Source organism: Stegostoma tigrinum, chromosome 7, assembly GCF_030684315.1.
Source record: "Stegostoma tigrinum isolate sSteTig4 chromosome 7, sSteTig4.hap1, whole genome shotgun sequence".
NCBI lineage: Eukaryota > Metazoa > Chordata > Chondrichthyes > Orectolobiformes > Stegostomatidae > Stegostoma > Stegostoma tigrinum.
The window spans coordinates 86,690,299-86,705,803 of NC_081360.1; the positions used below are offsets into that span (position 1 = coordinate 86,690,299).

General features: G+C 43.3%; 1 protein-coding gene across 4 annotated transcripts in view; it reads left to right on the forward strand.

The window, feature by feature from the left end:
• The first annotated feature begins 186 nt into the window (after positions 1–186).
• rif1 (replication timing regulatory factor 1) overlaps positions 187–15,505 on the forward strand; it is a 103,308-nt gene continuing 87,989 nt past the window's right edge. For all 4 annotated transcript variants that reach the window (XM_059647482.1, XM_059647484.1, XM_059647483.1 and 1 more), the window contains exons 1-4: positions 187–396; positions 6,973–7,101; positions 8,044–8,122; positions 13,639–13,735. In XM_059647482.1, the coding sequence (XP_059503465.1) occupies positions 6,989–7,101; positions 8,044–8,122; positions 13,639–13,735 (289 nt within the window). In that variant the 5' untranslated portion in view covers positions 187–396; positions 6,973–6,988. The remainder of the gene's footprint in view (positions 397–6,972; positions 7,102–8,043; positions 8,123–13,638; positions 13,736–15,505) is intronic.

A 15,505-nucleotide genomic window follows, 5' to 3' on the forward strand; every position in this document is an offset into this window, starting at 1 on the left:
TTGCGCCCTTCCTTTGTATTTAAATTTTATTTTAACCAGAGAGTCAATGCCGCCCGTGTGTGGTTAGATTTTATATTTTTCTTCCTTCATTTTAAATGGAACCCTTTGTTTGGGGGGGGGGTGTGGCGTGGGTGGATGGGAAGGAATAGTGTGGGTAGGAGGGACTGGTTGCTGGGGTGAAAGGTCGTTACCCAGGCTGCTCGCTCTCTTTGGCGCGAGTATTTTTCTTTCCCGCGGGTTTGCGCGAGCGGCTTGTCTCGGCCGGTGCGGAGTTTTCGCGAATATTCCTTCAGCTGGCGGGAGGTGGAGGGAAACGGCGGATTCAGCGGCCAAGGGATCGCCCGTACGGAGTGTGCGAGACGGACGATGTGCGGGTAGAGGAGACCAGGCCGGCGGGTAAGAGAGAGGGAGCGTGTGCGCGCGCGTGAAATAGGCAGAGAGACACAGGCCCTGCTGTCACCCCTACAGTACTCACCCTGTCCTCAGCCCCCGCCCGATATTTCCTGCCCCCCATATTCTCTCGTCCGCCCCCCCCTCCCATATTCTCTCGTCCGCCCCCCCCTCCCATATTCTCTCGTCCGCCCCCCCCTCCCATATTCTCTCGTCCGCCCCCCCCTCCCATATTCTCTCGTTCGCCCCCCCCTCCCATATTCTCTCGTTCGCCCCCCCCTCCCATATTCTCTCGTTCGCCCCCCCCCTCCCATATTCTCTCGTTCGCCCCCCCCCTCCCATATTCTCTCGTTCGCCCCCCCCTCCCATATTCTCTCGTTCGCCCCCCCCTCCCATATTCTCTCGTTCGCCCCCCCCCTCCCATATTCTCTCGTTCGCCCCCCCCTCCCATATTCTCTCGTTCGCCCCCCCCCTCCCATATTCTCTCGTTCGCCCCCCCCCTCCCATATTCTCTCGTTCGCCCCCCCCCTCCCATATTCTCTCGTTCGCCCCCCCCTCCCATATTCTCTCGTTCGCCCCCCCCTCCCATATTCTCTCGTTTGCCCCCCCCATATTCTCTCGTTCGCCCCCCCCCATAAGATTGGGAACACTACAAAAACAGAGGATAACAAAGAAAGAAATAAGGAAGGAGAGAATCAAATATGAAGTAAGCTAGCTGTAACATTAGAAATGGTAGTAAAAGTTTCTTTCAATAGATAAGAAACAAACGTGGCAAAAGTAGACATTGGGCTGTTCCAAATTAATACTGCAAGGCTAGTGATGGGAATTAAGGAAATAGCTGAAGAATGTAATAAGTATTTTGCATCAGTCTTCACAGTGGAAGACATGAGTAGTATGCCAACAATCATGGAGAATCGGGGCAGAGTTGAGTATGGTAGGCATTACAAAAGAGAAAGTGCCAGAAAAGCTAAAAGGTCTAAAAATTGATAAATCTCCTGGCCCAATGGGCTACATCCTAGAGTTCTGAGGGAGGTAGCTGAGGAAGTAGCGGAGGCTTTGGTTGTGATCTTTCAAAAGCCACTGGAGTCTGGAATGGTCCCAGATGACTGGAAAATTGCAGTTGTAACCCCCTTCCTTAAGAAAGGATCAAGGCAAAAGATGGAAAATTACAGGCTGATTAGCCTAACCTCGGTTGTTGGTAAAATTCTAGAATCCATTGTTAAGGATGAGATTTCTAAATTCCTGGAAGTGCAGGGTCAGATTAGAACAAGTCAGCATGGATTTACTCAGGGGAGGTCGTGCCTGACAAACCTGTTAGAATTCTTTGAAGAGGTAACAAATATGTTAGACCAGGGAAACCCAGTAGATGTTATCCATCTAGACTTCCAAAAGGCCTATGATAAAGTGCCTCACAGGAGGCTGCTGAGCAAGGTAAGGGCCCATGGTTTTCGAGGTGAGCTACTGGCTTGGATGGAGGATTGGCTGTCTGACAGAAGGCAGAGAGTTAGGATAAAAGGCTCTTTTTCGGAACGGCAACCCGTGACGAGTGGTGTCCCACAGGGTTCAGTGTTGGGGTCGCAGCCGTTCACTTTTCGTATAAATGATCTGGATGAAGGGACTGGTGGCATTCTGGCGAAGTTTGCCGATGATACGAAGATAAGTGGACAGGCTGGTAGTCCTGAGGAGGTGGGGACGCTGCAGAAAGACTTAGACAGTTTAGGCGAGTGGTCCAGGAAATGGCTGATGAATTTCAATGTGAGCATATGCGAGGTTTTGCACTTTGGAAAAAAGAATACAGGCATGGACTATTTTGTAAACGGTGAGAAAATTCGTAAAGCAGAAGTACAAAGGGACCTGGGAGTGTTGGTCCAGGATTCTCTAGAAGTTAACTTGCAGGTAGAGTCTGATTAAGAAAGCGAATGTAATGTTGTCGTTTATCTCGAGAGGGTTGGAATGTAAAAGCAGTGATGTGCTTCTGAGACTTTATAAAGCTCTAGTCAGGCCCCATTTAGAATACTGTGTCCAATTTTGGGCCCCACACCTCAGGAAGGGCATACTGGCCCTGGAACTTGTCCAGCGGAGATTCACATGGATGCTCCCTGGAATGATAGGTTTAACATACGATGAACGGCTAAGGATCCTTGGATTGTATTCGTTAGAGTTTAGAAGATTGAGGGGAGATCTAATAGAACCTTACAAGGTAATGTATGGCTTAGAAAGGGTGGATGCTGGGATGTTGTTTCCGTTAGGTGGGGAGTCTAGGACTCATGGGCACAGCCTTAGAATTAGAGGGGGTAAATTTAAAGCGGAAATGAGGAGACATTTCTTCAGCCAGAGAGTGGTGGGCTTGTGGAATTCATTGCCACGGAGTGTAGCAGTGTCCGGGATGTTAGATGCCTTCAAGGCAGAGATCGATAAATTCTTGATCACACAAGGAATCAAGGGCTACGGGAAGAGTGCAGGGAAGTGGAGTTGAAATGGTGGAGTGGACTCGAGCTGAATGGCCTTACTTCCACTCCTATGTCTTTATGGTCGTATGTCTTAGGCCTCATATTCACTCGGTTCCCTTCCCCCCCCCAATTCTCTCGGTTCCCCCCCATTCTCTCTGTTCTCCTCCCCCCCCCACACCATTTCCTCAGTTCTCCTCCCCCTCCAAACATTCTCTCGGTGCCCCCCCGCGCATGCGTGCGCACCCCCTCTTTTCCATGCACACCCCTGCCAACGTCTGCTAACCAATCTCACATTGGTTTCCTCCCTCCTCCCAACCTTTGCCCTTTGCCCCTTCCCCTGTCCTCAGCTGTCTCCTGTCAATTCTCCCACCTCTACTCCCCCTTACTAGCTTTCCCACCCTCCTTCCTTAGCACCTGTCATCAGCTCACCCTCCCATTCACCTCCATCTCTGGAAACGTGCTTTGATTCGAAATTAATTGTCTTCAGAATAATTCCTCAGTGTTTCTTGCATTTTCCATTGGTGGCTTGCAACTTTCATTTCTTTCCACTCTGTCTGAATTTGATGCACAGTGTGCATAATTGTTGACCAAGCCTGACTTGACGAACACAGGCACTTTTCTTTAGATTATTTCCCTTCTTGCTGGAATATTTAAGATTCTTTTTAAATTGGAACAACTGTTGTAATTGTCAACTACCCAACCTTGTAACTTTGCTTTTATTGTGTCGTGTCCTAAATGTAAAGCGTCAAAAGCATGGCAGAATCAAATACCACAAACCAGTTCTCCAGAATATAAATTCTTAATTCATGGTATTTAGTGAGTTCCCATATACTATATGTTTGTTTAGAGTTAAGTGAACTCTGGTATGAAATATAGAATTAGCTTCACATTCATGTGTGGCTGACAGGGAACATGTCGGACAGCAGTAGTTGTCTGTATTTACACAGTGGAGAAATTGAGATTGAGAGTAAGAATAGATGGGGTGAGGAACAGTGATGGAAGTTGTTTTTTAGACAGAATTGTAAGGAACCTGTAAATCAGTTCGCGAAAGTTGCTGTAATGGGTGCATAAACTTTTTTTATTTAGCAATTTTATTTGAATAATAAAGGAGTGAATGGGTGACAGATCGATTAATTGGGTAAACAGTATTTTCAACTTGGTAAGCTGCAGCAAGGGAACTAGATTAATATAGGATATCTGGCCAGCATAGAATAGTTGGACGAAAGGGTCTGTTTCTGTGTTCTGCATCTCTATGACTCTAACTGAAGTACCAGATAGATCAGTATGGGGACCTCAGCAATTTGCAATTCCTGTTCATGTCACTAGTTGGTGGTTTGTAGACTACACTTAGCAATGTCAGTGTACTTTTTTGTGTTTTAGTTCCTTAGTTCTAGCCAAACTCTTGGACCCTCTGAGATTACTTCTTTCTCCAGCTCTGCAATACTCTCCTCTACCAATGCTCCCCCTTTCCTACCTCATCTGTTTTCTATATCCTTGTTCTTAGGAACATTGGCATCTAATCTTGCCCTTCCTTGATCCAGATCTCTTATTGGCACAGCACTAAAGTTCCACTGACGATCAGTATCTGTAACTCCCCATTTGTATTTACTATACTCTACATTCAAATGCATGCTTGGTAACCCTGATTTCAACTCAATATTTTTAATCCTTGCTTTGACTTCACCTACTAATGTGCTGTCATTTATGCTAGTACCAGTTGCAGCTCTGATTTGTGAATGCTGATCTTCCCTCCCTTGGTTCCCACACTCCTGTCATTTTTTCAAAGCTTTCCCATTATCACTAGCAAAACAGCCTGCAGGGACCTCTGTTCCAGTTCTGTTCAGGTGCAATCTGTCCAGCTTGTAAAGCTGCCATCTTCTCCAAAACCAATTCAATTGTACGAGACTCTTCTTCAGAAGTCATGTTCTGAGGGGCACAAGGTTGGATCCCATTCACGGTGAATCATAGAATCCCCGCAGTATGAAAACAGGCCATTCGGCCCCCCTCTTGCGCCATCCTTCCTGTCATATACCCATCTGCCTTATCTTCCAAGCTCTTTACATTGGCACTGGGAGTAATCCAGATATTGCTATATTTGAGGTCTGCCTTGGTAACTTGCTATCTAGCCCCTTTAATCTAATTGTAGGACTATATCTCCCTCCCTACCTAAGTCACCTTCCCCCAGAAGAATGTTGTATAGCCATTCTGACATGCTGGATCATGGCACCAGGGCGGCAACATACCATCTGCTTGTCTGTTCCCCTATCATTACTGCTCCTCCATTGTTCTATCTCTCCTCCTAAATAGCTGAGTAACTGCAGTGCTACAAACATGGCTCCCACAGCACTCCCCTGAGGAGTCAGTTCTGAATAACAGTCATATTGAACTTGATGCTTAATCTTTTCATCTGCACAGATCTGTTCAAGCTGCTGAGTTTCTCCGGACATTGATATGTGTTGTCATACTACTGTCACTACGTCACCAAGTTTCCTGCTTAGCAGCACTGGAAACACGCCATAAAGACTGTAGAGGTTTAAGGTGAAAGTCCACCAGAATGAACCATGTGTAGTTATTTTGAAGCATTATGAAAGGGAAAAGTCAAATCTTCAAATTACCTGAGAATTCACACTGTAAGGAAACAATTTGTTCCTTTCTAACAGTGCTGGCTGTGGTGGAGCAGTCCAGGTCGTCTGTCATGCTCTTCTGTCAAGTCATTCCTCTTTCTGTGCAATAACCATTATCATCTTTTCCAGTGACATTTGAAATGCATGGTAAACATTTAATATCTCAGAGATAGTAACTGCCGAAGCTGAAATCAGAGCTGGGGGACCACAGCAAGCCAGGCAGCATCAGAGGAGCAGGGAAGTTTGTGTTTTGGCTTGGGATCCTTCTTCAGAAGTGGCATGAGCTAAACAACCTGCAAGGACCTCTGTTCCAGTTCTGTTCAAATGCAATTTGTCCAGCTTGTATAGGTGCCATCTTCTCCAAAAATAGTTCTAGTGTACCAGGAATGTAAAACACTCCCTCTTGCACCATCCTTCCAGCATTATATCCTTCTGCCTTATCTTCCTAGCTCTTTATATTTCTGAAGAAGGGTCCCAGCCCTAAACATCAACTTTCCTGCTCCTCTGATGCTACCTGGCCTGCTGTGCTCCTCCAGCTCATTACTGTGTTAGCTCTGTCAACTTTTAATGTCTGTTTTCTACCCAGAAGATTGTGTTACCTTTGAAAAGTGAAATTGTTTGTTTCTCAACTATTCAAGTAAACTAATCGTTGGAAATATGCTATTACTAATCCTTGCTCTCTGTCTTCATCTTAGGTTGATAACCTCTTGTCATTGAATCCTAAGCAGAAAGAAATTCTCTTTTTCTATTTACTAAACTCTTAGTGACCTTATAAGCAACTAAGAAACTTCTTTTAACCTTCTCTGTTACAGTTCATGGTTCTGAGTATCTCATAACAACTATATTTTACCATCATGAAACTAAGCAAAGTACTCCATGGTCTTTCAACAATAAACAGTTACAGCACCAGTACTTCAGCAGTGGCTTAATTGTTGTTTGGTGTATATCTATTGCAAGTTTCTTTGACCTTATGCTATGTAAAATTGAAATGTTGATCTTTCATGCTACTTATCGAGCAAATGTTGTCCCATTATTTCAAGTATGTTGGAGAATTTTTAATGTATAGGTTCTGAGCTTATATAGTTAACCGTAGATAAAGTTAAAAAGTGATAGCTGTTGAGGTAACTTCCAGCTGTGCAACTTCCTCAGATTCAAGTCAGTTTTCCTGTTTGACTATTTTGTTGTGCTCTCTCAAGAATCCTGTTATGCTAAAGTTTATATTAATGACCAGTGAAAGTTTTAATTTTGAGCATGCTTTACATAGCTGTAGGCTGACTAGTTAATTGCATATAAAGTTTGTAAATTTAAATTTTTTGAGTAAAATTTAGCTGGATTTCTTAAAATCTGTTCTCTTTTTAGGGCTGAATTTAGAAAAGGGTAATGGGAAAGTGGCATTGAAATTCTACATATGGAGTACCAAAGTAAAAACAAAAAGTCTCACATGAACTTGAAAGAGGAAGATCAATTAAACCAGTGCCCTTTTTTTTTCCGAACCTCTAACCTGGCAGAATTGCAAGTACAAGAATGACGGCTACTGCTCATCCAGTAGTTTCTGGCTTACTGCCGCTGTTGGAAACCTTGGAAGATATATCTGTTTCATCCACCGAGCAAGTGGATGCTTACCTTACAATTGCCAGGTCAGTATATAAAACACTTCTGCAATATGAAGTAATAGGCTCATTGCTGACTTACTCAGCACGTTCAGAAGAGATGATATACAAAATTTCTGCAGATAGTTTCCTGTATTTTCACCAATTTCTTTGAGATTGAGAGAATTTAATGATACAACAGAACATTAACAATATCGCATTAATTGTTTAATTCAAAAAATGTGTATAAAGATACAATCAGTTAACAATCAAGTCGGACAGTATGTTATTCTTTCAGTGGATGTTGCTGACTAGGCCAGTATTTACTGTTCATTCATAATGTTACTTGAAGGTAGCAGTAAACCACTTCTTGAATCACTGCAGTCCATATGTCTTGGTGCACCAATAGTACTGTTGAGAAGGAAGTTCCAGGATTTTGACCCAGTGACACTGAAGGAATGGTGACATGGTTCCAATTAGGATAGTTTGTGGCTTGGAGGAAAACTTGCAGTTGGAGATGATTCCATCGATCTACTATCTTTGGCCTTTTGGGTGACAAAGGTTGCAGAATTGATACCACGTGACAAGAAACCAACATCAAAATGAATGTTTTTAAGGTAAAGTTTTACCCAGACCACAGAACATTTTATGCAAGGCAGAAAGGCATTTTATTGCAACTTTTTGCTTGAAAGAGAAGCACGTTGACTTTTGGTTTAGAGTTCACTTTGGCTGGAAGTAATCTCCTCTTCCCTTTGGGTCCAGGAACTCTAAAGCAAATGACTTTGGACACTGGTGGTTGAGTATTTGTAATGTAGTCTGGATGGGAGTGATTTCCGATGACCCATGGCACCCTTCATCTACGAAAATGATGCTGGATTTGCGAGTATCCCACGGCTGCTGATTCACGTTGAATATTTAATACATTTGTTTCCAAATCTAAACCACGCCTGTACATGTTAATTAACTGGTTGTATCTATTCTGTATTATAGTCGTCTGAGCGGAGAAGATGGGAAAGAATTTGCAACTGCAGTTGGCAAACAGTTTACTCGCCTCTGTGAAGTGTTCAAAGTAAGTTATTTTTGTTGATATGTATCGAGGCGAAATGGTCAGAACAATTTTAGTTCCTCATTATTTGTTCATGATGAAATTATTGAAGCTGTATTCTGCCAAATACGTATCAATGTTTTATTTTATCTGTCTTGCTATCTTGTCAAGCTCCTGATTTGCATTCTGTGTCTTAGATTATGACTATAGGACGCTCACTGTCAGTCATTTATTTCTGGATTTGTCATGCTATCCTGACTGGAGGTACCTTGTGGAAAGGAACTTTGTAGGGAGAAGAATCGTAAGACTAAATTTAATTGCTTTCTGGTGACTAAATGGAAAAAAAACGCCTTTGAGAGTCTGGGGAGAACTGAACAATTAATATTCTTCTTGCTGACATAGAATTTTAAAGTTGTGTTTCAAAAACTTTATGCGCAGAGATTTTGACTGCTTTATTCATGTGTTTCAAGGTCTTTTAAAAATAAAAAGTTGATGCCTTGCAACAGTTGGTGGAGTATGTCACCAGAACTGGATAGTTGTATGAAGTTGTAACCATTTCTAAATGTTTAAAAATAAAACAAGAACATTGCCCTTTTCAAATAGTAAGTTCTGGAGGGAACTGGGTGAATATTTAGGAGTGAAACCAATTGAAGGGTAGAATATTATGTCTGAGACTATTTTGATACGCAGTGGCTTTTTTTTCTCTGACATGTCACTCCATATTACAATTTTGAATGGATCCTAAATAGTTTGAAGAGTGTGTATAACAATAACTATTTGACAGCTGAGATACATGTTATCTTTTGTGTATTGATGAATGGGAATATTTCGTTTGAGAGTCAGTATATATTATAAAATCTAGTTCAGGGTGGCATATTTTAAAATTTTATTTTATTTTCACATTGAGATCCTATGGTCAGTTGTTAACAGGACATCACATGTTTAAATTGCATGTGATGGAATGTTTTGTTTTTGTAGCTGGAATGTCTAGTCTGTTCAGTATTTATGTATTACAGTTCTCTCAGGTCAGCTTAATAAGTTTTTCGTAAATTCATTATAAATCTATGATATACAATACACAAAAATTTTAAACCCTGTGAGGGAGGTTTTCTTTGAGCTGTTCTTGAAGCAGTGGTATAAGTCGAAACCAGAGCAGTAGGTCAATGTTTGGAAGGATTGAGGAGAATGCGGATGTTAAGTAAGTCTAAGTGGAAAAAGATACAGGACTGGGTTAATGACCACAACAGGACTGGCGGTCTGAAGTGTACTTATTTCATCGCAGCGCATATAAAAAGGTAAGGCAGATGAAGTTAGAGCATGGCCTAATGCATGGAACAATGACAGTGTAGCCATTGCAGAAACCTGATTGCGAGAAGGGCAGGACTAGCAGCTCAACATTCGAGTTTAGATGTTTCAAGTGTGATAGAGGAATGTTAAAACTGGTGGGGAAGCGGCAATACTGCTTTAAGGAGAATGTCACAGCTGCATTAAGAGACGACATGTTGGAAGACTCATCCAGCGAGGCCGTATGGGTAGGACTCAGGAATGAGAAAGGTGCAGCCAATTTGAGATTATACTGTAGGTCTTCCAATAGCCAACAGGAGAAAGAGGAATAGATATGTAAGCAGAGCATGAAAAGATGTAACAGTAGCAGGGTTGTTGTAGCGGGTGGGTTTTTTTAAACTTGCCCAATACTGACTGAGGCTCCCTTAGTGCTAAGGACTTAGATGAGGCAGAATTTGTTTGGTGTATCCAGGAGGGCTTCTTGAAACAATATGTAGTAGCCCAACTTGGGGATAGGGCCATACCAACCTTGTGTTAGGAATGAGTCTGGCCAGTCATTTAAAGTTTGGTGGGTAAGCATTTTTTAGAAACGGTGATCCGAATTCCGTGAGCTTTAAGATTTGTATGGAGATGGATAGAACTGGTCCTTGAGTGGTTATGCTAAATTGAGGGAGGGCTGTTTTCAACATTGCGGCAGGAACTGGAGAAATTAATCTGGGGACAGCTGTTTGAAGGTAAACCTAAATTTGATGTGGGAGTCTTTTAAAGGTCAGTTGGTCATTTTACATGTTCTGCATGCAGGTGAAAGATAAGGATGACAAGATTTGGGAACCCTGTGAGAGAGATTGAAAGTTTAGTTGAAAAGGAAAATGAAGCATATGTAAGGTTTGGGAAACTGAAATCAGGAAGGCTCTTAAGCAAGGAATTTAAAATGTCCTTGGCAGGTAGAATTATGGTGATTCCCAAGACATTTTATATTTGTGTTCGGAGCAAGCACCTAGCTAGGGAAAGAGTCGGTCCCTCCTTTGTCCTTGAGTGGAATCTAGGCATGGAGCCAGAGGAAAGATGTAAGGGGTTGAGGCCCTTGAGTTCTTTCCATAGGTATTTGCCGAGGAGAAGGGCATGGAGGAAAGTACGATTAGGGAAAGGTATCTTGATATTCTAGGCCTTGTCATTATTAAGGAGGAGGAGTTGTTAGGTGTCTCGAAAAACGTTAAGGTAAATTGTCATCAGGACCCGATGGGATCCATGCCAGGATACTGAGGGAGGCGAGGAAGGAGATTGCTGGTCCCTTATCAGAGATTTTTGTATCTTTAGCCATAGGCGAGGTTCTAGAAGACTGGAGAAATTCCAGTAATGTTTGCTTTAAAAGGACAGTGGGGATGACCTTGGATTATTATTATATCGGTTGAACCTTACATCAGTATTAGAGAAATTATTGGAGCAGTTTTTCAGGCAGGATTTACTTGCATTTGAAAATGAATGGATACAAAATTTGGCTTGGTCGGAGAGGACAGGGAGTGGTGGTGTTCTGACTGAAGTTCTGTGATTGGTGATATTCCACGAGGATCAGTGCTAGGGCCTCTGTTTGTTATATGTGTAAAAAGAGTTGGATGAGAATGTAGAGATAATAAGGTATAGAGCAGGGACACAGCAGGCCAAGCAGCATCAGAGGAGAAGGAAAGCTAGCGTTCAGGGTCTAGACCCTTCCGGAGAATGTAGGTTAGCTGATTAGTAAGTTTCGATACAAACTGAAAATTGGCAGAGTTGTGGATAGTGAGGAAAATTGTCAAAGGATACAGCAAGAAAGATGGGTGGAGAATGACGGATGGAGTTTAATCCAGAGAAGAGTGAGGTAATGCAATTTGGGAAGTCAAATGCAAGAGAGAAATAGCAGGACCCTTCGGAGCATTGATATGCAGAGCAATCTTGGAAGTGGGGGTGGGGTACACACTAGTTCATAGCTCACTGGAAGGGGCAACACAAATTAATAAGGCATACGGCATGCTTGCTTTCATTGGTTGGAGCATTGCATATATAAAAAGAAATCGGCAAGTCATGTTGCTGTTGTACAAAACTTTAGATAGGTCTTGTTTGAAGTATTGTGTGCTGTCTGGTTGCCACACTATAGGAAGGATGTGGATGTTTTGGAGAGGATGCAAAAGATGTTTACTGGGGCATTGCCTGGATTGGAGTGTACTAGCAATAAAGAGAGGTTGGACAAACTTAGATAATAAAATGTGAGGCTGGATGAACACAGCAGGCCAAGCAGCATCTCAGGAGCACAAAAGCTGACGTTTCGGGCCTAGACCCTTCATCAGAGAGGGGGATGGGGGGAGGGAACTGGAATAAATAGGGAGAGAGGGGGAGGCGGACCGAAGATGGAGAGTAAAGAAGATAGGTGGAGAAGGTGTGGGTGGGGAGGTAGGGAGGGGATAGGTCAGTCCAGGGAAGACGGACAGGTCAAGGAGGTGGGATGAGGTTAGTAGGTAGCTGGGGGTGCGGCTTGGGGTGGGAGGAAGGGATGGGTGAGAGGAAGAACCGGTTAGGGAGGCAGAGACAGGTTGGACTGGTTTTGGGATGCAGTGGGTGGGGGGGAAGAGCTGGGCTGGTTGTGTGGTGCAGTGGGGGGAGGGGATGAACTGGGCTGGTTTAGGGATGCAGTAGGGGAAGGGGAGATTTTGAAACTGGTGAAGTCCACATTGATACCATATGGCTGCAGGGTTCCCAGGCGGAATATGAGTTGCTGTTCCTGCAACCTTCGGGTGGCATCATTGTGGCAGTGCAGGAGGCCCATGATGGACATGTCATCAAGAGAATGGGAGGGGGAGTGGAAATGGTTTGCGACTGGGAGGTGCAGTTGTTTGTTGCGAACTGAGCGGAGGTGTTCTGCAAAGCGGTCCCCAAGCCTCCGCTTGGTTTCCCCAATGTAGAGAAAGCCGCACCGGGTACAGTGGATGCAGTATACCACATTGGCAGATGTGCAGGTGAACCTCTGCTTAATGTGGAATGTCATCTTGGGGCCTGGGATGGGGGTGAGGGAGGAGGTGTGGGGACAAGTGTAGCATTTCCTGCGGTTGCAGGGGAAGGTGCCGGGTGTGGTGGGGTTGGAGGGCAGTGTGGAGCGAACAAGGGAGTCATGGAGAGAGTGGTCTCTCCGGAAAGCAGACAGGGGTGGGGACAAACTTAGGTTGTTTTCACTAAACATCGGAAGATGAGAGGATACCTAATAAAAGTAGATAGATAGAAAGATAGAATTCTGAGAGGTATGGATAATGGAGCCTTCTTCCCAGTGGAAATGTTAAATACTAGGGACACAGTTTAAGGTGAGATGAGGAAAGTTTAGAGGTTATGTGCAGGCAAGGTTTTTGTGCAGATAGTAGTGGGTGCCTGGAATCTGCTGCCAATGGAGGTGACAGAAGCTGGTATGATAGCACTGTTTAAGAGGCATTTAAGTAGACACATGAACAGGCAAGGGACAGAGGATACAGGCCATGTCCAGGCAGGTAGGGTCAGTTTAGAATGGCATTGTGGCTGGCACAAACATGGTGGCCAAAGGCCCTGTTCCTTTGCTGTACTCTTCTATGTTTTTACAAAATTGTCTTTTGAATTGGCTTCATAACATAGTCCGCCTCTTCCCTTGTCACACCAGCATTTTTTTGTTCTACCAATTGGCTTTATTTTCTTTTGATTAATTTGTAATTCAGCATCAACTGTAAAGTTAAAATGTGAGAGTTAGTGCTCATTTATTCAAAAATGAAATGGAAGAATTTTGAAAAGCGAAGTTTTATGTGCTTATCTCAATTTTCTGAATCTAACTAGCATTTTATCATCAAATTCTGTAACTCTGAATAGAGAGCGCCACCTATTCTGTCTCCTTCTATCCTTTTAACTTGACAAGAAACCTTTATTGATGATACTTGCTGAAAAAGCTCAGCAGGTCTGGCAGCATCTGTGAAGGAAAAAATCAGAGTTAACGTTGTGGATCTGGTGACCCCTGAGGAAGGGTCACTGGACCCAAACTGTTAACTCTGATTTTTTTTTTCCTCCAGATGCTGCCAGACCTGCTGAGCGTTTCCAGCAATTTCTTTTATTCCTAATTTACAGCATCCACAGTTCTTTCACTTTATTTAGTGCTGATAATATTGTTCTGTGTATAAATGTTTTTTTATCCTTTTTATCAATTATGTATAGTTAGTAATTAAAAACTTGCTGGGTTGTTATCCCATTTCATGTCTCTTTTTTTTCCCATCAAGACTCATGTTTCAAGTTCGGATTCAGAACTGTGTAATGCAGCGTTACAGGCCTTGGGATTCTGTGTTTTTCACAGTAATATTAGTGCTGGATTGTCAGGTACAGCTAATAGAAATTGTCTTCATGCACTTATTTAAGTCAGTGTAAAATTTTAACTATGTATCTTTATGTTCTAAGCATGTGAAAGTAATATATTAATCTTAGTCATTGAACAGTACAATACTTGAGTATTGCTGTAAAAAGATACAGTTTTACATTCCAAACTTTTTGTTTTGAACTCTAAGGCAATTTGCAAAAACACCAGTTCAAGGGGGAAATCAACATTTGCTGTATGTGGTAAGAGAGTGCTGAATGGTTGGCATTTAAGCTCTGATTGTTAGAGGCATTGCCATGGAATATTCACCCAAAAAAGAAGACATTTACTGAACTTGAGAGTAACGAGTTGCCCACTGATGTATATGATAGAATTTGCCCTTGTGGCTCGCTGCATTTGCACATGTGTTTCTTGGACAGACTACACAAGATTTTGGAGTGGATCTGTAGCTCGGTGTGGGTGTTGATGCTGGTTGGCTTGCTGAGCTGGTTTGTTGTTCTGCAGACATTTCGTTACCGTGCTTGGTAACTACCAAGCACAAGAACGAAATGTCTACGGAACGACAAACCAGCTCGGCAAGTCAACTAACCTCCACAGACTACACAAGAATCCTGTTTCTTTTCACACTGTGTAATCTGTGACCAGTTCTGCACAATATGAACTTGCCAAATGGTTCGGTGAATTACTACTACCAATTTTAAGCAAGTTTTTGGCTTGCAGTGGCAAAGGATTTCTTCATGTTTGTGATCACCTTTGCATATCACTCGCCCTGTACTCATTTGACATTGCTGGCTCATTCGTCAATGTGCCACTCAAGGAAGCCCTATACACTACATTGTAGCATTATATCATAGCACTCTAGACTCACCATCATTGTCTGACTCAATATTCGTTGAACTTATGAACTCAAACTCCTGGCATTTGAGTTCGGTTTTAATGATACCATTTGCCTAGATCTTGGAGTGCAGGTTCATGGTTCCTTGAAAGTGAAGTTGCAGGTGGACAAAATATTGAAGGTGTTTGGCATGCTGGGCTTTATTGGTAAGTGCATTGAGTACAGGAGTTGGGAGGCCATGTTGTGGCTGTACAGGACATTGGTTAGGCTGCTTTTGGGGTATCGCATTCAATTCTTGTCTCCATACTATAGGAAAGACGTTGTGAAACTTGAGAGGATTCAGAAAAGATCTACATGCATGTTGCCAGGGTTGAGCTATGGGGAGAGGCTGAATGGACTGGAGCGTAGAACATCAAGCGGTGACCTTATCGAGAAAGAGATTTGTGAGGGGCATGGATAGGGTGTATAGCCAAGGTGTTTTCTCCAGGGTAGGGTAGTCCAAAACTAAAGTACATAAGTTTAAGGTGAGAGGGGAAAAGATTTAAAAGGGACATAAGGGACAACTTTTTCATGCAGAGTGTGGTGCATGTATGGAATGAGTTGCCAGAGGATGTGCTGGAGGTTGGCGCAGTTGCGGCACGGTGGCTTAGTGGTTAGCACTGCTGCCTCACAGCACAAGGGACCGAGGTTCAATTCCACCCACTGGCAGCTGTTTGTGTGGAGTTTACACATTCTCCCCATGTCTGTTTGGGTTTCCTCCGGGTGTTCTGGTTTCCTTCCAGAGCCCAAAGATGTGCAAGTTAGGTGAATTGGCTGTGCTAAATTGCTTGTGGTGTTCAGGGATGTGTCGGTTATGAGGGATGCTCTGAGGGCAGGTGTGGACTTGTTGGGCTGAAGGGCCAGTTCCACACTGTAGGGATTCTATGAAACAGGCATCTGG